General features: G+C 63.2%; 1 protein-coding gene across 2 annotated transcripts in view; it reads right to left on the bottom strand.

The window, feature by feature from the left end:
• QSOX2 (quiescin sulfhydryl oxidase 2) overlaps positions 1-22,705 on the bottom strand; it is a 28,849-nt gene extending 6,144 nt beyond the window's left edge. Inside the window, exons 1-9 of one of the 2 annotated variants that reach the window (XM_058693533.1) lie at positions 22,354-22,705; positions 8,757-8,857; positions 6,806-6,854; positions 6,025-6,130; positions 5,785-5,875; positions 4,063-4,208; positions 2,642-2,776; positions 2,252-2,381; positions 621-743 (exon numbers count right to left, since the gene is read on the bottom strand). In XM_058693533.1, the coding sequence (XP_058549516.1) occupies positions 621-743; positions 2,252-2,381; positions 2,642-2,776; positions 4,063-4,208; positions 5,785-5,875; positions 6,025-6,130; positions 6,806-6,854; positions 8,757-8,857; positions 22,354-22,690 (1,218 nt within the window). In that variant the 5' untranslated portion in view covers positions 22,691-22,705. Of the gene's footprint in view, positions 1-620; positions 744-2,251; positions 2,382-2,641; positions 2,777-4,062; positions 4,209-5,784; positions 5,876-6,024; positions 6,131-6,805; positions 6,855-8,756; positions 8,858-13,580; positions 15,193-22,353 lie in introns of those variants that run through there. The other variant, XM_058693532.1, reaches the window with a different exon arrangement.
• Between the last annotated feature and the right edge of the window lie 340 nt (positions 22,706-23,045).

Consider the following 23,045-nt stretch of genomic DNA (forward strand, 5'->3'; position numbering starts at 1 on the left):
CTCCAAACAGGGCAGTGTGGCCTGTTCCTCCCTGCCTTCGGGGAGGGGGGAAGGGCTCCTCTGTGTCCGGACAAACGAGAACACTAGAAAAGCCTGAAGGATGCCCCCCCCGCCCCCCCCCCCCACCAAGACTAAGAAGCCCAGCTGTGGAACATTCTCAGCCACCACGGATAGGGAGGCACGTGCCCGCAGCCGAGCGGGAGCTTCAAGCATTCACCCCACGTCCACGCGGGCCTTGTGTCTTCTGGCCGGGAGTTAGGAGTTTGCTGAAAACTGAAATAACGCACCAGCCCGACCACCGCACCACCCGAGCAAGCTGCCCGTTCCGTCGCGGCCTGCCTCCCGCCAACCCGTGAGCTGACAGCGCCACAGGCAGGGGGCAGGGGCGGGGATGGGGGGTGCACAGAAAGCGTCCCAGCAACAGGACAAACCACGGCAAACCGCGGAGGGACACGGCGGTTCCCACGCGGTGAGGGGAGGCGTTGTGCCACGGCACCCGAGTCCAGCTCCCTCCTTCCCCACGCACCGGGCTGGAGGGAGGAGAGCGCGGGGTCAGGGGGTGGCTACCGGACGGTGGCGGCAGTGGGCGGGCCCTGAGCTCGGGCGGGGGCCGGGCTCACCCGCATCTTGTTGTTGGCCAGGTCGAGGACGGCGTTGTAGGGGATCCTGTCCAGGGGAAGGCTGGCCAGCCACTCCTGCAGCGTCTCCAGCAGCTTCCTGACTGGCGCCCGGCCGGGGAACAGCTGAGCAAGGAAGGACGCGCGCTCAGAGGTCGTCCGGGAAGATGCCTCCCACGGCAGCGCCGTCCCTGGGGACCTGGACCAGGTGGGGTCTGCCTGACACGGGTTTCTCCCAGTACTGGGGTGGGGGGCTCCCAGAACACAGAGCAGGGGACGGGAGGGGCCACAGGCAGAGGCTTCTGGCCCACAGGCTCGCCCGCCCGGACTCCTGCACCTCGCCCACCGGCTCGGCCACCCCCGTGGTGCAGCCCTGCCCTACGTGTCGCCTGCTAAGCGTGCGAAACAAAGGCTGCCACTGGCTCAGAAACCTGAGCGGAAACTTGCTGCAGCAGGGACAGGACAGTTCAGGCTGCAAAACCCCACTTCCTGCGCCGGCGACAACGTGCCGCTCCCAACTCGCCAGCGCTGGACTGCCGCTTTCGGCGAGCTTTAGAGGAACCGGCCCGGGTCATCTGTGATCCTCCTGGGCTGCGGAGCTCTACCCCTCCCTGACGCCGAGGACACAGAGGAGGTGGCGGGCGAGGAGACAGCCCGTTTGTGACTCACTGAAAGCGAAGGAGGCCGCGGCCTCTGAACTCTGATCGGCACAGCGGGGCACACGCCCGTCTACACAGCCTCCGTCTCTTCCTTGGAGACACGCTGTGCGGCTCACCGTCCCTTCCGCCATCAACTCCGCCTCCTACGGTTTACCCCAGAAGTCGTACGACACGAGCAAACCGCGTCTACGACAGTGTTGACCAGGAACCACTGTACCGAGCACCTGACGTTTAGCAGGAAGAGTCCTTGATTTTTTTTATTTTTAAAGATTTCATTTTTCAGTCATCTCTACGCCCAGCACAGGGTTCGAACTCAGGGTCACGTGCTCCACTGAGCCAGCCGGGCACCCCGAGAAAGGTCCTTCAAAACTAAGCTCCCTGACCTTCTAGACAACAGGCGAGCTGGGCACCAGATACGGGAGCAAAGGGCTCTGTCCCCAGGCCACTGTGACAGAAGCCCTCCCAAGGTGAGAGAGCAGGGGGGGCCCCAGGCGCCCCCCAGGGGAGAGGGATGCCCTCCCGCTTCCCGAGGCTCTGACCTAAGGAAGAGACAGGAGGCCCTGGATTCTCTGCCCCGGAGCAAAGAGTCCCGGCAGCACGGCCCCTCACCTCCCAGCGGCCACTGACACGTGCACCACCACGGCTCCGGGTCCCGGCCGCTGGGACCCACTCCGCACACAGGGATGGCTCCTGAGCGGCCCCCCCGCCCAGGCCCCGCAGCCTCTCTCCTCTCGGCCGGCCCTGCCTCCCTGCCCGAGCGCCACCGGCCCCCCGAAAGTGTCTCCTGTCGGGCGCGTCGCGGTCCCGGCCCCTTCTGAGGCCCCGTCACGTCTGGGGGCCCGGAACTGGGTGGGCACCCGGCAGGCGCGTGCAGCGGGAGGAAAGAGCAGTCCCCCAGCTGAGGCCAGCGCCACTCCCCGCGGATCCCCGGGCACGGAGCCCGGCCCCCCGCGGCCTGGGTCAGGCACCACGCACCTTGGCGAGGACAGTGACGAAGTCCTTGAGCGTCCGTAGCTCGGCCCCCGCCAGGGACTTGTGGGAGGCCAGCTCGACCCTCAGCAGGTAGTGTAGCCCCGACTCTAGGTCAGCCGTGTACAGCTTCGCCCTGAGGGGAGACAGCGTCCGGTCGGGTCAGGACACGTCCCTCGTGCCCAACGCTCCCCCTCCTCGCTCCCAGCCCGCGGGGACCCCCGCTCCCCACAGGCCCACGTCGTCGGTCGTTCCCGCACAGCTGGCGGCTCAGGGGGTGTGCTTCCGCTGAATCCCGCCTGCAAAGGAGCCCCGCAGCCCGCAGCCCTCCGCGTCTGCACCGGGCCCGCGCCCACGCGCGCCCCTGGGCAGCTCAGGTCCGAGAGAAATACCTGCCTGTCAAATTCTCTCCAGACCACGATTTCTGGAGTTTCTGCTTTGTTGGGTCTTTCAGGCACCGAAAGCAGTTTTTTCCTCACATCTGGCAACGACTTCAAGTAAGAGGAAAAAAACGACCGGAGAGGCTTTCCGCTGCGAGAAAGCGGACAAGGTGTGGGCTCGGAGCCAGGGTGCCTCCCGGCCTGGCCAACCCGCAGGTGTCTGAGCTGGGCACTAGGGCACCCAGCCTCCTCTGCGGCCCCCCCCCCACCCCCCCCACCCCGCACTTCGAGAACGGCTCTCCTTCCGAGATGCAGGCATGTGGCCTGGACCTCCCAGCCCGCCCGCTCTCTGGGCATCTGAAGCGGGGACTGAGGGGGGAGGGCCGGGATGGTGGCTATGCCAGGGTGTCGGGGAGCTGGCCCTCCCGGAGAAGGCAGAGCCACAGATGACCGCGTTGTAGCTGCAGTGTGACGATTCTTTTCTGTTCAGTGGGGACGTCTGGACAGTTTGCAAGGCTGGTCTGAGCAGCGGCCAGCACCAGCCTGACTCCAGCTGGGAGGGTTTTCCGCACGCCCTCTGAGTGGGGCACCCGGGAGCCAGGGCGGCGGGGGGCGGCAGGGGCCGTGGGGCCCCTCGACGGACGGGGAGGAGCATGCGCTCCGGGGACATCTCCACAGTGGCTGTGGGTCATCAACAGCATCGAGGGCTCATTCTCGTTCCCAAAGAGAGAAGGTAAAACACCCAAGTCATTCGACAAGAACGAGTCGTACAGGTGACGCTTTCATACAAAACGAGCGTTTTTCTTCAAAAGAAAATGGCGTTTTGTCGAGGGAAAGCCCGTCGAGGGCGACATCTGCTGTGGGCCTGGCCCTGGCCGCCCCCGCCGCAGGCCGGAGCCCCCGGTGTGCGGGCCCGGGTGCTTGGAGCGGCCCGAGGACCTCGCTCACAGAGCCTGACAGCAGGTGACCCGCTCCACAGAGGCCGCCGTCCCTCCCCGACTTCCGGTTGTCGAGAACAGAAGCGCACCCAAGGGCCTGGGGTCTGAGGCTCCGGGGAGGCCGCCTCTCCGAAGCTGAACCCGGAGCCCCGGGGCGGAGGAAGCGGCACACAGAGACCCCGCGGGAACCGCTCGGTCAGCACAGGCTGGGTGGGGTCCGGCAGGTCCTCGGCACCCACGCCCACAGGAGGCTGGGGCCAGGGAGGCCACCACAGGCCCCTGGAATCGGCTCGGCTGCTCACCTGTGACCTTCCCGACCCTGCTTTAGGCCGTCTGCGGCTCAGTGGGCCCGGTGCAGGCAGACGGCGTGCGGATGGGCTCCGCGGTCGCAGCCGCGAGGAGCGCGTGGCAACTCACCCGGGGGAGGCCCCCACGCTTGGAAGGGTTCCCCAGATCCCACCCGGCGTCACAAACGCTCCTGAGGCCGGACTACACTTACATGTTAATTAATCCGTGTGACCCGTTTGGGTAAATCAAGTAACAGGAGGGAACGGAAGAGACCCCAAGTTTCTCCAGGAAGGCTTTGTCTGTGTCCAGCGCTCTCTTCACCACGATGTTCTCGTACGGAAGCAGGTCTAGGATCACCTGGGCAAGGAGAAGATAGCGTCGCCTGGCTGTGGATGGCCGCGTCTCACGAAACGTCGCCTTGACCAAGTACGAAGGCAGCGTGAGCCCAGAAATCACAGACAACGTCATTTAGAATAAATCCGTATTTATCTGCTCTCTGAGCCAGGCTCACCTTCATTTCCATTGCGCTCGCAGGGCAGGGCAGCCCCGCGCAGCAAGCTCACGGACTCTAAGGAAAACGTCTGCCAGAGAACTCGCCCTGGGCTTCCTGGGCCAGCACGTCCTCCACAGGAGTGGCATCCGGAGGACGAGCACACTCACCCCCACTTAGGGAGACGGGGCCGCGGCCCCGGCCCGGAGCTTCCCTCGACACAGGGGGCCGCGCACCAGGAGGCCAACCTCATCCCGGGACGGCGGCCGGCCCCCTGAAGTGCCGGCAGACTTCCGGCGGGCCGGTCCCTCCCTCGACCTGCCCCTGTCCCATCCTGCTCAGGCCGAAGGCACGGCGACGGGGATGTGGCAGCAGAAGGACCACAGGAGGGCATCCCAGGGGCCGGATGCCGTGAAAGCCGCCCCTCGGGCCTGGCATGTGCCGCCACAATCAGGTGCAGAAGCGGCATCCCTGGCCTCTCGGCCACAGAACCAGCGTGTCCGGAACGGGGCGCTTCACGCAGTGCGGCAGTCACCGGACTCCGGTGAGCCGAGTGCGTCTGCTGCTGGAGCTGGCCACGCTCGAGCCCAGCTGCGGGCGGCCCTCCGGGGAGAGGCCGGGCCGCCTGCCCCAGGGGGTGGCCCCCGCTCGGGCCTGCGTGCGGGATGTGGGGGAGCCTAAGAGCGCCGGTGAGAGAGGCAGCCTGGGGACGGCGTGGGGGCGGCACACGAGGATGCCGTGCGGCGGCCAGTGGCTGCTCCGGCCTCCCCCCCCCCCCCCCCCCCCCCCACCGGGAGTCCCGGCCGGCCCAGAGAAGGTGGCACCGTGTCGTGTCGCCACCAGACTCGGAGGGCACGGGGGGGAGGGGCGGCGAGGCGGGCGATCGCTAACGTCCGCAGCCTTGGCCCGAGTGCATGTCAACGGGAGCTCCCGCGGGGAGCACGTGGTCTCCCGCCCCGTTTCCAGAGCTCGCGGAGGAGGGGCGGGCGCGGCTGGGAGGTGAGGGTTTCCCGTCATCCCCCCCACCCCCACCCCCGTGTGTCTGGGGCCAGCGGCGAAGGCTTCAGAGCCGCACGTGAGACACCAGAGCAGAAAAGGTCCACGACAGGAACGACGTTTTAGAGTCTCGTATTTGGCAAAACGAGTGGGCGTGCACGACACAGCCAAGAAAAAATCTTGATGGCAGCGCATAAGAAATAAAGGGCCTCAAGGAAAAAGGCAGCGTGCCCTGGGAACGGGTGCGGAGGGGCCGCCCTCTCGGCGGCCCGTAAATCCGCCACCATGCCGGGCAACGCCGCGCCTGCATTCCAGGAATCAACAAGGACGAACGGGAACAGCACCGAGCAGAGGCCACGGGCAGAGGCCACGGGCGTTCCCACAGAGCGGCCGGATCACAGCACGAGGTGCCACAGGGAAAGACACGGGCGCGACAGACGCAGTTACCTCCCGTCCAACGTAGGAGCTGTTGCTCTCAAACAGGATGGCCACGTAACGGCCGTCGCGGCTGTCCAGGAGCGAAAGGATGTCACTGGGCCTTTTAGGAGAAAAAAGAGGCTTTCAGTGCCTTCGAGAGCAGTGAGCGGGCCGTCGTGTGCCAGGGCCCGCGTCACTCGTGCAGACCCGCACTCACTCTGCACAATTACTCTCGACCCCCGACGCCCCCGTTTACGCACAAGTACGCACCGGACGGGGCCCAGAGGCGGGCAGGCAGGGGGCCTGTGTCCGTCCGTGTGGTTCTGCAGAAAGTCGATCATCGTCCGCCTCACCGTCTGTAGCTCTCGGTCGGGCCCTGTGGGGAACCACACCGCCATCACCGCCGCCCATCCCAGGGCCCCCCCAGGGCGCGCAGAGGGGCTCGCCGGTGGCCGCCCAGAGACCGCGGTGGGTTCGCACATCAGGAGACGGCACGGAGACCCGTGTGGGAGCCGATGGGCAACAGGGCGAATCCCCCACCCGCAGCGTGGAGGCGAAGCGGCCGGGCGCGCCTCAGCCCCACCTACGCCACGCTCCCAACGGGCACAGTGACCTCTGACGTGAGCCGCTGCCGCCCGGGGACGGGCCGGTCACGTGCCGGAGCCTGACCTGGGCGCTGGCTACCTGGGTGGCTGTCTCATAAAACACGTGAGGTGAGCATTTGTGTGTGATCTGTGCACTTCTCCGAATGCCTTCTGAATAAAAAAGTTCACTTAAAAACAAAAATTCCACCACCGAATGGCCAAGGCAAAGCATAAAATTCTCGCTGACACGATGCACATTGGAACCCTCCAAGGAAAGGCAGGTCGGACAGGACTGATGCGGGTGTGTCGGGGGGGGGGGGTGTGTCGGGGGGGTGTGTCGGGGGGGGGGTGAGGGGGGACGGGCAGACAGACCCCAGCAGGGGTTCTCTGTGCCCTGAAACCACCCCTGCTTTAGCGGCTTTAGGCAGCGATGCTGAGAGAGTAAAACAGAAAACTTACGTCCTTACCTTTAAAATTTTCTCCAGTTATAAACTCCTTTGTAAATGCCTTGAAATACTAAGAGGAAAAACAGGACAAGTGAGAAAGAGCCTCATCTGGCGTCTGTGCAAATATTTAAGCAAGGGAATGACCATCAGCTTTAAAAAAAATTTTTCTTTTTTAACATTTATTCATTTTTGAGAGAGACGGAACGAGAGCAGGGTGGGGGCAGAGAGAGAGGGAGACACGGCACCGGAAACGGGCTCCGGGCTCTGCGCTGACAGCACAGGGCCCGACGCGGGGCTCGAACCCACGGACCATGAGATCGTGACCTGAGGCGAAGTCGGTCGCCTAACCGACTGAGCCACCCAGGCGCCCCTTGAGAGCGACCATCATCTTAAAGAAAGCTTTAGTCCATCTGCTTGAGATGACGTTAAGCGATAGCGAACCACACGTTTCTACGGGTGCCTGTGGATGTCAGTGTTTCCGACCAGGCTCACCCTGTGTGGGGTGAGGACTGACCACAGTTCTGCTGTTTACATTCTCTGACCCAACGGGGCTAGAGGCCAGAGAGCTCAACAGGCGCTTTCCCTGACTCGTGGAATCAAACGCGCACCCTAAGAGTTGGCTCTAACGCTCTAAGACACAAAGGATTTACAGGAGAATGACAGACGCTATGTCTCTGAGCAGAAGAAAAGCTCTTTTACTAAAAGAGACACCAAAGACAGTGAAAAGACCGTTACAAACTGGGTGAAGACATTTCCAGTTCTCACAACTGGAACAAAAAAGGTTAGTATCGGGGCGCCTGGGTGGCTCAGTCAGCTGAGTGTCCGACTCCGTTTCGGCTCAGGTCACGATCTCACGGTTTCATGGGTTCGAGCCCCACATCAGGCTCTGCACTCACAGCGCGCAGCCGGCTTGGGATCCTCTCTCTCCCCCTCTCTCTCCGCCCCTCCCCTGCTCGTGCTCTCTCAAAAATAAATATGAAAAAAATAAAAAAATAAATAAAAAGGAAGAAGAAGAAGGGGGGACACCGGGCCCGTGAACGGAAGACGTGGCCGTGGTCATGGGTCAGACACGAGCGAGCGCTCCCAGCAGCCTCGCCCGGAACAGGCCGAGTGCCAGCGGTGCCACCGGCACCCGGGGTGGGGGCGGGCACGTTCCCAGGTGACTAAGGCCAACGAGCCTCCGCCACACCCCGCAGTGGGGGTGCTCCGGGCCGCACCCTGTTCACAAGAGACAAGGCCCAGCTCACACTCAGCGCGACGCTGCGCGCGTGCAGCCAGAACAAAACGAAAACAGGAGAAGAGCGCAGGGGACGTGCTCCGCAGGGCTCACGAGACGCGACGGGGCGGGGGCGCCAGGCCACACAGGGCACAGGGCTCGAGGGCCGAGCGGGAGTGGAGGGGACACAAAGCTCCCTCGGAGGGGACTTCTGAAGGCACCGCGAGTGTTCTGGGCAGTAAATACCTCCCCACGCACTCCCACTCGCGTGCCGGCAAGGGCCACGCCCCTTCACACCTTCAAGGGATCCCTTCACCCTCCGCCCCCGGTGGAAGAAACGGGTAAGACCCGCCTGTGGGGCCACCCGCTGGCCGCTCTCCAGGCGTCACTGGGACAACCTGGCCCGGCCCCGTGCAGGCGGGAAAGGCCCGGCTGGACGTGGGCACGAGGGGGTGGAGAGACCTGCCCCCCGAGCTGTGACGGCAGCTCCCGGGCACCCCCATGCCCACCGGGTCGGGAGACCCCGCCTCCCCCGTTCCCACGGGGCGCCAGTGGGGGCCCGGGGCGTGCGTGCGTGTGCACAACCCGCCAGGGGCGGAGCACAAGAGGGGGCCCCGGGCCAACGAGCTCCTCTAAGCTGAAGCCACACGCCGGCGCCTGCCAGAGCGCCGCGGCTTCCCCCACGGTGATCGCGGGGAGGGAGGACAGAGGGCAGGCAGAGAGCCGGCCCGCCGCGGAAGGCAGGGCGGTGCTCACCCGGAAGGTGGGATAGAAGTGGACGTCGTAGGCTCGGCACACCTCGTGATTCTCCTCCTCCGCGCAGTCCAGGGCGGCGACCCGGATGGCAGCAGCCCAGTCTGAAAAGCAGGAACGCGACCTTCGGTGTGGCGGTCTGGCCCGCGTCCGCGCGGCCACCGTCCCCGACCACGCGGCCAACCGCTCCCGCTCCTAACCGGGCACATCCCAGACGCACAGAGGCAGCAGCGTGCACCCGCGGATGACGCGGACCGGGTCCGGGACGTTTCGTGGCAACACTCCCAGGCACGCGCTCCAGTGAGAGACGGGCCCCCAGCGCCTGACCGGCTGTCTCTCTAGGAAGTGCTTCCCCCCTTCCCGTCGCCGGTTCTGGGAGCAGAGCAGGAGCGGCCGTAACGTCTGCATCTGCCCGTCTCTAATGGTTGTGTTGCGGAAAGTCCTGCACGTGAATGCCACCGAGGTGACGCCACGGCAACGCCACGACCCTCAGCTCAGCATCGACGGCCATCTGCTCCCGCCAGGCCCCGCTGCCGGGTCATGGCCAGCAGTGGCCCCGGCCACCCCGAGTCACACAGACACGCGCTCTACTCCGGGCTCACGGCTTGCTCCCTTTGCCCCGTGAGAGTCTGACGGGGAGCCTCCGAGTGGCGGCTGTCTCACCCACTGCTCCGCGAACCCCGCACACCCTCGTGGAAGACCCCGTTGAAGGTCCTCTGTCCTGCGGCTCCCACCATCGGGCTGTGTGGCTGCACCCCCTCCCCCTGGATCTTCTGAAACCTGCACACCTTTGGGGAGACGGCTTCCTAGGTGGCGATGTGCGCTCCCACCAGGAGGCGGGGGACCTCTGGCCGCCCTCCTTCCTACTGATGGCCCGCTGAACGCACGGACTCCTGAGGGCTGCAGCCAGACGGGGTGCCCCATCTCATCCCTGCTTCACTTATGGGCGGGACACGGCTGTACAGAGGAACCTAGCTCACGGCGACCCTGAGGCGAGGTACACACAGGGAGACAGGTGCTCGGCTGGGCCCAGGGGTCACCAGCCTCAAAGGCACTGACATCCTCCAAAAAGTGAGGTTCTCTCTTTGAGACATTTGATCCTGGGGCACCTGGGCGGCTCAGTTGGTTAAGCATCTGACTCTTGGTTTCAGCTCAGGTCATGATCTTGCAGTTCATGAGTTCGACCCCCCACATCAGGCTCTGTCCTGAAAGTGCAGAGCCTGCTTGGGGTTCTCCCTTTCTCCCTCTTTCTCTGCCCCTCCCCAGTGCTCACTTGCTCTCTATCTCAAAATAAATAAACTTAAAAATAAATTAAAAAAAAAAAAGAAAAAACACAAACATTCGATCCCTTTCCCTAGGGTTCCGGTTATACAGCCAAGCACCCGCCCACTGGCTCCTGAGGTGGAGACCCAGGCGCCCCACGCGCTGGCTGCCCTGGGGGACGGGCCGGTCCCCCTCACGGTGTCCTGCAGTCCAATGACTTCTCAGTGGGGACGCACGGCCGTCCCCGAGACACTGACCGGGCTCTTTGCTGCCTCGTGTTCGGATGTGACACCACTGGCCTGAACCAGTAACCTGGTTACAAATCATGTCACAGGTTTTTTCTGGATTCTAACTATGACCCTAAACTTCAGAGGTTCCATTAGCAATATGCCCGGAAGGAGCCACTTGTGCTTAAAAATACGCACCTTCCGGGGCTCCTGGGGGCTCAGTCGGTTGAGCGACCGACTTGGGCTCAGGTCACGATCTCGCGGTCCGTGAGTTCGAGCCCCGCGTCGGGCTCTGTGCTGACCGCTCGGAGCCTGGAGCCTGCTTCCGATTCTGTGTCTCCCTCTCTCTCTGCCCCTCCTCCGCTCACGCTCTGTCTCAGAAATAAACAAACATTAAAAAAAAAAAAGAAGTGGCAGAGGATTAAAACTCTCCTCGACTTTAAAAAATACACGCCTGTCTCCCCCACAGTTATAAAAAAGATTTACCAGTATGCATTTTTTTAGTTTCTTTACTTAGAGAGAGGAGACAGCGCGCACGTGTGGGGGGTGGGGGAGGGGCAGAGAGAGGGAGGGAGCGAACCCCAAGCAGGCTCCGCGCAGTCAGCACAGAGCCCGACTCGGAGCTCAAACCCATGAACCTCAAGACCACGACCTGAGCCGAAATCAAGAGTCGGACACTCACCCGACCGAGCCCCCCAGGTGCCCAAGGTTTACCAGCATTGACACAACGCGGAGGACGGACTGGAAAAAAACCACAGCCGTCTTTCGCAATCGACGGCCAAGTCCCGTTCCGCTTATGTGGCTCCCCTGAAACCAACTCCGGTCCCGAGGCCGTGGACGGGAGCGAGAGTCACGGGACCTTCCCGAATCACAGGCCACATCTTTCCGGAGTCTCGAATTACATGGAACCAAGGGCGAACAGTTAATACTCTCATCCAATTAGTGCGGCAGATGGCCCAACGCGCAGGGCTCAGCGCAGGCTCCCTCCACGCGTGGCCCCCCACCGCCCACGAGGCCCCCTCCACCGCGCCGTGGCCCCCCGCCCTCCAGCGGCCCTGTGGGGGGAGCCCTCCCCCAGCCTGTCATCTTTGCTTCTGTTCCCATCCATCTGGCCAAAGCGCCTCCTGTTTGCTGCCTCTTTCTTGCCTCGCGAACGCAATTTCCACGACGCGCTTTCATTTCATGTTTAAAAAAAGAAACAGCACCCGCTACCCAGAAAAGGTATGTAGGAAAATGAAAAACTGCCCCGAGGGCCAGCACTGAGCATCGGATACAATCCCGACGAATAATCAAGCCGGACCCGAAACCGAAAAAAGCCGCTGAGAATGCACTCCGAGACGCTCACTACGGTCTGGTTTTCACGGCGGGACTCGGTCCGACCCCCTCGTCCTTCAGATTTTCCCCACTAGGTACGTCTTATGGGCAAAAGCAAACACACCCACAGTCGAGCCTCCAGGACGCGGAGACTGTGTCCCCTGCTCAGTTCCCACCCTCCTGGAGTCCTCAGCGTGAAGAGGCTGCAAACAGCACCCCACAGAGCAGCCGCCACGGGTCACGACGCGGCAGGTGACAATGACGCGAAGCAAAATCGGACCCAAGGCCACGGTGGTGCCGACCACATTTTCGCAACCCTCCTGAGTGCCCCACGGCGCGAGAGACCAAGAGACCACGCGAACACGCAGACCTCACGCGGGGCTGGTAGGAACGGCTGTGAGCCCCGCACCCAACAACTCTGTAACCCCAAAGGCAGGACTCCGGGCGCTGAACCCTGGGGAACACGGGCCTGTCAGGCTCGCAGCACCTGCTCCCAGGCTCAGTCTGCCGGCCCAGACCAGAGCGAGGCCTCGAAAGTGCCCCCGGTCCCTTGCCCGCCTCCGCAGCCCCCCAGCCCTGGGGCCCTGGGACGCAGCAGCCGGCCCGGAGGACCCTGGCCCCGTCACGTGCGCGCGGCCGGCTCTCAGCACGAAGGACACAGCCGTGTTCCTGGGCGGCGTCCCCACCAGGCCTCCTGGGCTGCCGACTCCAGCTGTTCCGCCTTCCAGCAGACTTCACGCTCCCCCACCGTGGTGTCTGCTGGTTGTTCCACCGTAAGAAGGAGCGCGTCCTTTCTTAGCACTGAACTACGTGACTCCTTCAATTCCAACCTTGGCTGGAAGGGGCCCGGAGGGTGCCCAGCCCCCAGCAAGGCATAGGGTCTGCAGGCGACATCACTTCCTGTGTGTCCCCGGGACCTTCCCGAGGGAGCACTTCGTGGCACATTTCATCAGCTGACCTGTACCCTCCTCTCCCTCATTCGCTCCTCCCCTCAAGCCACAGACGGGTCTGAGCACACTCCTGCCCCAGGACCTTTGCACCTGCTCTTCCTTGGGTGCAGCACACTTGCCTCTGATCTGCACTTGCTGCTTTATTGTCAATTTCAACACAAACGTCACCTCCCTAGACAGGCCTTCCCTGATTCCCTGCCCAAGCACAGTTAACATGACATGACAAGAAAAGCTCCCTACCAGCCTTGCTTCCAGAACAAAGTAAACTACACAGAGCCTCATGCTTTCTTACCACGTCATCTACCATGGAAGTCTCTCTGTGAAACGGGCAGGACGCCACAGAAGAGGCGGCTGGGGGTCAGAGAGGCCGAGGAAGCCGCCCAGGGTTCAGAACCGGCTGCCCGTCACCCACTGTCACAGGCACGCAGAGCACATGTGACAGGCGTCCACCGACCGGCAAGTTCCTGTGTTGTGGGTGTCTTCCCACAGCAGTCCCCTCCCTCTACCCTACCGCCCGCAGACAGGAGACACTCCCCGCTCCCACCCGCCGCTCCCACTCCTCTGACCCCACACGGTCACGCGCGGGAGGAACCAACGGCACCCACCTCTTCAGTGAGCCCCTGCACACGGCGTGCTTCCTTCTTAAATGCACAGAAAGCCCATTCTTTGGAAGAACGGCCTCTCCTCGCATTCCCAGCATATTTCCCACGGCCTCTCCGTCCCTCCAACGGTGGCCGTACCCCCACGGGCAGGAACCAGGTCGGGAGGGTGCGGAGCCCCAGCCCGAGGAGGCCGGAGCACCTCTGGAGCCTCGTCCCGCACTCAGTGCTCTAAAAGCGCTCTGGTCCCTGCCGTCCCAGCTAAGCCTCACATCCCAGCCTGGGATGAGACTGTCACCACCCCCCCCCCCCCCCACAGGTGACGGAACCAAGCTCACAGGCCCCAGGGGTAAGTGGGGGGTGCCCGGCGTCTGCCCCCCTCGCCCTGCCTCTGCGCCTGAGCAGAGCCACCCTCTGACCGCGACGTAGTAACTAGGGAGGCACAGGAAGTACCAGGCGGCTAACGGTCCTCACCTCCCAGGCCCCTTCCTCTCCAGGACACTCGTGACACGTGTCCCCCGAGCTCTGCTTTTCCAACGAGCTCCACGCAGGGCGAGCCACGCACGACTGGCAGACCAACTCTCCCGGCTCGGCGCTGACGACGCACCATCCCGGGAAGGCGGGGAATCTTTCCTGCCTGACGGGGGGGGGGGGGGGGGGGGGGACACCGGGGTGGAGAAGCAGGCGAGGGCGTCAGGGCAGGCCGGGGCCGGCTGTGCTGGGGCAGGAGCGGCATGCAGAAGCACCCCGGGAGCCATCCAGGCTCGGGCAGCCCGCCCCCGTCACTGCTCCGAGGGTGGCAGCCAGCCGGGGCCGGGCCACGGCCCCCAACGGCCCCCAGGGTCCCGGGAGCGGGGCCCTTCTCAACCAGCCACAGTCCAGACAAGCGCTTTCCGCCGGTCCCGTCGCCTCGGTGCACCTCACCGCCACCTGCCCCCAGCAGCCGCACCGCACAGGCGCCCACAGGTCCCCAGTCAGTCGCGTCGCGGCGGGTCCTGGCCTCTGCGCCCTTTACTGAGCTCGTGCCCATTGGCCCTCCGGGTGCCCCCGAGAGGCCTGGCCTGTCTCAGCAGCGGCGTGCCACACGACACGGGGACCCCGTCCGGAGGCAGATGCGCAGCCCACGTGCTGCCCTGCCTCCTACCAGGTTTGGAGACTCTGGACAACTTACCAGTGTCTGTAAGTCAGCTGCCGCACCTGTAAGACAGAGGCCAGGGAACGACCCGCTAAGGGGGCCGCGAGGACAGACGGGCTAACGGCCACATCCCGCTCGCAGCTGGGAAGCGTCTGCTGCTAGAATGTGCTCCGAGCGCGCACCACGGCCAGCAGAGCAGCAGCGAACTCCCGACGACCCCGGGCGCTGCCACCCTACGGGACACTGGGGACCGCCTGGGAGGGGAGGGGAGGGGAGGGGAGGGGAGACAGCTCTGGGTGGAGAGCAGCAGGCGGCAGGGAGGGCGGCCATGCAAACAGCTCCAGAGTCAGCGGTGGCGCCAGTCCCTGAGAAGCTGCAGGTGTGGGGAGCCTGTCCTTTGTCCCAGGTGGCACTGACGCGCACAGGGAACCCAGAAACCCCTGCAGGCGGTGAGTGACCAACGGCGTCACCATGGCAGCAGCACAGGGTCCCGGTGTCAGAGAGACCACAGAGCGCGTGCCTCCCCCCTCTCGGTGTCTCGCGACACCCGGGAGGCAGGCTTCCTTGGGGCTCCGGCAGCTCCAGCGAGAGAGGTTGAGACGGCTCCTCCGCGGTCTGTCCGCAGCCCAGCACACGGATTCCGGGTAGACGGGGCGCCCCCGCCCAGCCCGAGACCCACGGCCAGTCGGATGTTCACTTTCGGCCACCACCTCTGGCCTCAGAGACTCTGGAGGAACCGGGCACAGGTCACGGGCAGAGTAGCCACATTCTCCGTCAAAGGCGCCGAGGGTGAGGGCCAGGGTGGAGGGCTCTGACTCAGCGGGTCAAGCCCCCCCGGACCTCTGCCCGCGGGCCTCACCCAGCCCAGGCTGCGGGCAACCCCTGCCCACTTGCTGTCTCCGCTTGGCGCCCCAGGCTCGACCTCCCGGAACGTGGCCGAAAGAGGCCCCTGGGTCCTCCACCCGCTGTGTCCTGGAAGGCGGGGGGAGCCGGCCCCCCTCCCTGGGGCGCCAGCCCAGGGGCACCGGCTGCTCTCCCAGTGAGGGGGAGACAGGTGGGAAACGCTCGGTCTGGGCTGCAGACGCCGCCACAGAGAAACGAGGCGGCGCAGACGGAGGTCACCAACGCTGGTTTTTCAGCCTCCCAAGCGCCTTCGACTTTCCCAGGCACCCGGGAGGTGGACCCTGCCCTTCGAAAGAGGGCACAACCGCTGGGGGCTTCGAGATGAAAAAGATAAAGGGAAACCTTGGTTTCGCCGGGTTTTCAACCCACTGCTTCTTCTCATCACAACAGCGAAAGGGCCAGAGTCGCAGTGTCGCCCGGAGAAGCAGGGTGCTTGGCAAGCCCAGTGATTCTGAAATGCCTTGCAGGGCCTTCAAGAGAGTGTAAGGCCGCAGGAACCTCTGCTCCGACATCTCTGATAAAGGCACTTGGTAAATTCACCAGCGTGAGGGCTCTAGACAGCGAATCCACCCGCGGCCAGTGTCAGGACATAGTTTTCAAAGAGCTAAGGGCATGACTCAGAAAAGCACACGATGAACAGGTACCGAAGGGCCCCGTCAGGGTGCGCGGGTCGGGCCCAGGGCCACCAGGAACAGCCAGCCTACGAGACAGGGCCCTCCAGCACCCAACGGGGCAGGAAAACCCTAGCGTTTGGGGTTCTTCTTCCAGACAGAAGCTGTCCGTTCCTCCACCAGAGAAGGTCTGTGAGTCAACGCGTAGCCTCAGAGGCAAAGCCCTTAATTACAGCCACCACGCAAGGTCAAATCCAGACACGTTCCCCCGGAAAGCCAGCCCTTGGGGGAGCCTGTGAGGCGAGGCCCCAGCGACACTGAGGACGCGAGACCCACCTTCTTCTCACATTTCTAGGTTTTAGACGTTCCTTGATGACAGGACTTAGAAGAAAACCAGCTCACCGTGGAAAAGCGACTGGCATCCGCCGAGCGCGGGAACAGCGGCCACGAATCCCCGTGCCCGCCCTGCTCCCAGAAGGAAAGACACCTCACTCGGCACGTCTGTCCAGAACCGGACCACCACCTGGTTACAACGCTGAAGGGCCCGCTCCGAGACGCCCCCCACCCCCACCGCTGCCGAAACACTACGGTCCTCCTTCCGGCCCAGACCCACCATCCCAAGTCTGGCCCGCATCGTCCCCACCGCGACCCCCATCGGCCGCTGGCCCTGGTTCTCCAGGGAGCAGGCGCAGATTTCTTAACGTAGACACCAGATCAAAGGACCCCCTACTTGAAGCCACTCTTCTTTCCCGCTGCTCAGGAATGAGGACGCGGTTCGCCCAGCCTCTGGACCCGGAGCCGCCGCCGGCTTCCACCCGCGGGCACCTCCCCACCTCCCCACCCTGGAGCCGCAACAGCCGCGTGCACAGTCCCCTGGACACCTGCCGTCCTGCCTGTCTCAGGGCCTTGGCACTGGCCGCGCCCCTCGCCCCTCGCCCCTCATCTGCTGAGTGTCGAACGCCAGCCGAGGCCTTCCCCCACAGCCCCGTGCCAATTCCATCATCCTGGTTATCTTCCCAGGACTCAGGAGCTGCAATCAACCTCATTTTGTTTGTGCTTCCGTCAGCGCCCCTCCTTCTGGAACAGGGGCCCCACTCGGACCTTCCCAGGGCCGTTCACGGTTTCTCCGCACCTGCCAGCGCCACGCACAACTCAGGACAGGTCCCGAGGTGCAGAGTCAACGCAGGGCAGACATCGGGCTCTACTCGCACAGGGAGCGGCGAGCTCCAGGCAGCACGGACGGGCCGAGGACAGTGCCACGCGCCGTGCGCAGGGGCAGCCGCCTGCCCGGGCTCCTCAGCACCCCGCCACCAGGCACGTCTGCACGGCGCCCCTCGACACAGCACTCTGCTCGGCCGGTTCAAAGCTGGGCTGGCCGTCCTGGCGGGAGGGCGTGCTGACGCCTCACCAGGCCTTTGTCTTGGGGAGGAAGGCTGCTCAGGCCAGGCTAGGCTAAGCTAGGCGGGAAGGCTCCTGAGGGAAGCAGATGAGGGAGAATTTCGGTTACAGAGACACCGGCAGTCGGTGCTCGGGCAGATGGAGGCATTCAGGGCAACACAAAAGACACAGTCCGTTTTATCAAATAAAATGCAAAGCATCTCAAAGGTCTAGCTTCAGGGTGCTGGCCACATTCAACTGGTACCCTCCCCTCCTCCTGCCTCTCCCACCTGTCTGGATCCCACCACACAAAGGAGAGAAACACTCTACACTGAATGCAAATTGCCTGCTTTGGGGACAATGTCCTAAAGCTGGGGGGGGGGGGGGGGTAAAGGGCACCAGCTGGGAGGCACGCGCCTCCAGGGGCATCCGCTGGGGGCACGGGGGCGGGGTCGCAACGCAAGCCCTGCTCTGCTCTCCTCACAAGCCCGTCTTCGGTACCACAGGCTTAAAAAATCCTCGAGAAATAATGAGGCTTCTCTGTGAGAGCAAACTAATATTTATTTCAAGTTTACTTATCAAGGGACCCTATCACTTAACCTTCAGGATTAAGCCTTTTACCAGTACTGGTCAAGTTCTCCTGAAAATGTCCACAGAAGTCTGATTTACAGTCCAGCATCAGTTAGTTGTAGAAAACGATTACAGCACAGAGTAATCGACCTCCAAGCTCTAAGAGGGAGCGAGAGGAGGGCAGTCTGGAAGGCGCAGGGCTGTTCCGTGGCTTCTGCGTCGTGGTGCAGGCTGGGCGGGGTGGGGGGGTTGGGGGAGGTGCATGGGCGCACACGGTCCACCCACCGCAGGACGCTCTTTTCCCCGGCGCAGGCCCCGTCCTGGGTGAGCAAGGTCTTTTCAGGCAAATTCCAAGTTCAAGGGCAAGTCTGGTCTGGAGGTCTGAGTAGAAGTTGACCCCACATAACGGACAAGCAGAGGCCAGCAAGAGTTAGCTACAAGTCACTGGAGGCGGCTGGAGAGTCGGGCGCTCGTCTCAGCCTCCTCCGGGAGTGGAGGTGGGGCGGGCTACCCATGGCGCCCTCGCCCCTCGGCGCAGTGGCCTTGAACTAGCCCCGCACAGTCCGGAGCGCTCGACGGGACACAGCCGTCCCCATGCCCAGCGCATCTCCTGGCGACCCTGCCTCAGGAGAAAGGAAAAGCCCCCGGCCCGTCCTCCCGGCCGCACTGATGACCTGTCTTCTCACACTGGCATCGCTGACCTTGGTGCCTGGTGGCGCTCCTCTGGCCATGGTCATCACAGAAACCGGGCCTCCCTGGCGCGTCTCCCTTGGGCTGAAACCACAGCTGCCCAGGCAGGGGGCAGGGGGTACAGCGGCCTTTCCTGGGCCCATCGCGAGCTGGCATCTCCACTGCCTGCCTCCAACCCCCGGGCGGCCCTCTCCAGAGTTCAGGCGGCGAGCTCCCGGTGCCTCCTGGGGCTCCCTGCCTCGCACACCCCTGCTGGCAGTGCGCCGTCAGCACCCCTCCCCGCTCAGTCACCCCCCCCCCCCCCCGCCACGAACGCGGCCCGTGGGGGAACGCCAGCTCATCTCCAGGAGCCTGTGGCCTAGCCAGGTGGGCAGAGAGACCAGACCCGGTAGTGAGTGAGGAGCTGCAGGGGGACGAGCCAGAGCACGGACACCGGAGCGGCCAGGACAGAGAGCCACGGGCCCCGGGGCCACCCGGCCTGGTGCTCAGCTGCGTGACCCAAAGTGAAGGACCCGGCCTCACTGGGCCCCAGGGCGACACCCGCTCACGTCTGCAGGACGGAAGAGAAGGTGTGTGCTGTCGGTGACTGCCCACCGAGTCTCAGGCTCCCTCCCCTTCCTGCCTCATCTAGAATTCCAGGACCCATTACAGGAAATGTGCCCCTGCTTCCTCCAGACCAGTAAGAAGGGAGAGGGAGGCCCCGGTGACCCTCGACAGGGGCGCTCCTCCAGCGACCACGGTCTCCACAGAGACACTCAAAGGCAGCGCGATGGTGGGGTGCTGCTGGGGGCCGCAGGTGTCTCCTGTCCGTAAAAGGAGGTGGCACCACAAACCGCTAACACCACAGCTCCGGGCTAAATGGTTTCCGGGAACACAGCAGGGTTTTGTCTTACAAAGGACTCAGAAGTGACAGGAGCAAGTAAGCCAGATCCACACAAACACCGCAGGAACTCTGGGCTACACCCAAGGGTAGACCTTTTGTTCGTTAAGCCGCCGTGTTACAAGGAAAAACATTTATTTTCAAAATCTTGAAAATGTCAGTTAATTGCCAAAGTTCAATCTAAGTCCTTCAGGAAAGCAAAGTACCCTCAGCTCTGAGCGGAAGACGCTTCCAGAGCGGGGGGAGGAGCCTCACCCTCTCCAGACCACCCCTCAGGCCTTCGGTCCATTCTGAGCAAACAGAAACCGCTCCCGCCCCAGGTGATGGTGGAGGGACAGCAGGGCAAACAGCGCTGCCCCCACCCCAGGCGATCTCACGGGGGAGCAGAGCCTGTCCCACCTACTAGAAGTCAGTGTTGAGGCTGGGGTGGGGGGAGCAGTGGATGGGGAAAAACGCCAGCTGGATGGTCTCCATTTCAAGAGGGGTGGGGAGGGGCACCCATGGGGGCCCAGTGCAAGGTCCGTGTGCCCCGGGGAATGGACAGCCCAATTCACAGGTGACTGACGGCACCAAAGGGGTGACAACGGGAGTGAAGCCTGTGTTCACACAGGACATGGGGGGCAATGGGGACCTGCTTTCCTTGGGGGCGGCCGCAGCTTCTCAGTGGTTCCACTGGGAGCGGGCCAGGATTAGGCACAAAAAGAGCCCTGTGGTCGATCACATAGGAAGCAAAGGCTTAAGAGTTAGTGAACTCCAGGGGCACCTGGGTGGCTCAGTCGGTTAAGTGTCACGACCTCAAGCTGGAGCCCCGAGTCAGGTTCCATGCAGTGCCGACAGCTGGGAGCCTGGAGCCTGCTTCCAATTCTGTGTCTCCCTCTCTCTGCCCTCCCCGCGGCTGCTGTGTATATCACTCTCTAAAATAAACAAACATTAGGACGCCTGGGTGGCTCAGTCGATTGAGCGCCGTACTTCAGCTCAGGTCATGATCTCATGGTTCGTGGGTTCGAGCCCCGCGTCGGGTTCTGTGCTGACTGCTCAGAGCCTGGAGCCTGCTTGGGATTCTGTGTCTCCCTCCCTCTCTGCCCCTCCCTCACTTGTGCTCTGTCTCTCTCTCTCTCTCTCTCTCAAAAATAAATAAACATTTAAAAAGGGAAGGGGGACGCCTGGACAGCTCAGTCGATTAAACATCCAACTTCAACTCAGGTCGTGATCTCACTGTTGCGGGTTCAAGACCTCCGTCAGGTTCTGTGCTGGCCGCTCAGAGCCTGGAGCGGCTTTGGATTCTGTGTCTCCCTCTCTCTCTGCCCCTCCCCTGCTCACACTCTGTCTCTCTCTCAAAAATAAATAAAGATTAAAAAAAATTTTTTAAATAAACGCACGTAAAAAAAATTGTTTAAAAAAAGTTAATGGACTCCTTTTCTGGGGAGTCCTTGTGTACTGGGGACATCCACGAGGGGGAGTCCATATGCCACGTATCCTGGCCACGGGTGCTTCCCTGCAGGTGCGTCATGGGGCTGGTGTCCCTGAGGACGGTGATCCTCCAGCCGTGGGGCTTGTGCTGACAGGATGCTGGGCCTCACGCCCCGTTTCGGACCCAGCAGACCCGGGTTGGTGACCTCTCTTTGGGGACCCCATGTGGAACTGTCCCCAGTGCCGAGGCCCCTGCCTCCAGCAGTGGTTTGGCTGTCGGGACGGACGCTTTGCCCAGGTGCCCCGCGGCTGTCCCCACTGTCTTTCAGACCACAGCTGCTTTTCACTTTCAGCCACATCTCCCTCCGTCCCAGGCCTTCGTCCTGCCCGACGCGGGCAACGTGCAATCCTTTTAAGATAACCTTGTTTAGCTAAGGGTTGAGTGAATCACACCATCGGGTATGGGTTTTGCCGCTTTCATTTCCAGAAGAAACCTTTCTTCCAAGTTCCAGGGGCCATTTTCAAGGCTCCTGACACGCTGGTTCAACTACAGAATAGTTACACATCTGTGTTTCTGCCACTGAGTGACAAACGAGAACTGAAAAGTTCTCCGCACTCTTAGAGTTTGTTTGTTCCCAAAGCAAAGGCTTTGAGAAAGCCCGCTAAGGACTTGTCCGTCCACCTCCGTTCTGGCCACAGTGCCAAACACTCGGGACTTCAGAAAACAGGAGATCAAAGAACAGGCCCTTCAGAATCAAAAGGCCCCAACTCCCCGAGGTAATACGAGAATGCCTCTTAAAGACAATCTTTTACGATTCTGCACAAAACCCCTACTTAGGCTTTTAAGAAGTTTGGGAACCTGTTTAGTTATGAGAAAATCACAAGAGTAGGAAAGGAGACTTAAAAAACAAAAGTGCTGGAAGAGAGTGTAGCAATTTGTTATCCTCTGGCCCGCGGAAATATGTAATTAGAGGTTAGCTGAGCACCAGCAAGGGTCCCGCCAAACCTCACTCTCGCTGAGGACAGCACGGACTTCAGAGCGACTCACGTGCCATGTAAAAGCCCGGCCGGCCTGCGGAAGGGAGCCGCAGACCCGCCCCCACCCCCACCCCCACCCCCACCCCCAACTCTGCCACCGGGGCAGGCGAGTAACGAGGGACTGATTAGCACTTGGCAGCTTGATGAAACTGCCAACGACATAAAACGTAGCTTGGTGGATGTCAGGTCAACCACGGGCTGCGCCTCTAGGAACCAGGCGCCTCCCGATGACAGGCTCCGAAGGTCCTGTTTTGCCTCCACAGAGGTCTGCGGGGCATCTGGACGTCGGTCTAAGTTGCTGGCTCGCTCTGAGCATCCACCATATGGCCAGAAGAGGGTGACGGCGCAGGACTTCAGGGGAAGGGGGCTCCGAGGCACGGAGACGGGGTGTGCGTCGGGAAACAGCTAGGACAAAGGCTGGGGGGGAGGCACCGACGCTCTTCCCCAAGACCCTGGGAGGGGGGCTCCCCGGTCCGCAGCTGCGGAGTGCGGGCCGGAAGAGGGCTTCTCGCCGTTGCGACTCGAGGCCGCCAACGTGCCGGGCTGTCCCGGGGGGGGGGGGGGGGGGGCTGGCTGCGGGGCCCGGGGAGGGGGTGGGGCCGGGGTCGGGGGTCCCGCGCGGGCGCGCCTCACCTCGCACGTCCCCGGCCAGGGCCCGCCAGGTGGGCGCGTAGCCGATGCAGTGGCCGCACCACGAGGAGTAGAACTGCACGAGCCACGCGGCCGAGCTGTTGGCCGTGGCCCCGCGCACGCTGCCGCTGTCCAGCACCCACACGGCGTCCTCGCCCGCGCGGTACAGCCGCGCCGCGCCGCCCGCCCCCGGGCCCGCCGCCGCCGCCGCCGCCAGCAGCACGAGCAGCGGAGGCAGCCGCCGGGCTCGGGCCGCCGTCGTCGCCGGGGCTCTCGAGCTGCGCGCCGCTGCCGCCGCCGCCGCCGCCGCCGCCAACGCCGCCGCCCCGGCCGCCGCCATATTGGGAGTGCCGCGGCGCGCCTGACCTTTCACCCTGGCAACCGCCGTCACGTGCGCCGCGCGCGCCCGGCCCCGCCCCCGAGCGCCCGGCCCCGCCTCCCAGACGCCCTCCAGGCCCCGCCCTCGAGGGCCTGGCCCCGCCCCTCCCCACGCCAGGGTCGCCACATTTAGCAAACGAAAATGCCCCGTGTCTGAGATGCAAATTTAACGGGAAGTTCTCGGACTCGGAAAAGACTGGCTGCTTATCGGAAATTTCCATTTAACTGGGGGTCCTGCGCTTCATCTGGAAACCCCACCTGGGGCTTCAGAGGGTCTGCTCCCCTGACCTTGACCTTTAAATATGAGATTTATATCT

This window comes from Neofelis nebulosa, chromosome 12 (assembly GCF_028018385.1).
Source record: "Neofelis nebulosa isolate mNeoNeb1 chromosome 12, mNeoNeb1.pri, whole genome shotgun sequence".
NCBI lineage: Eukaryota > Metazoa > Chordata > Mammalia > Carnivora > Felidae > Neofelis > Neofelis nebulosa.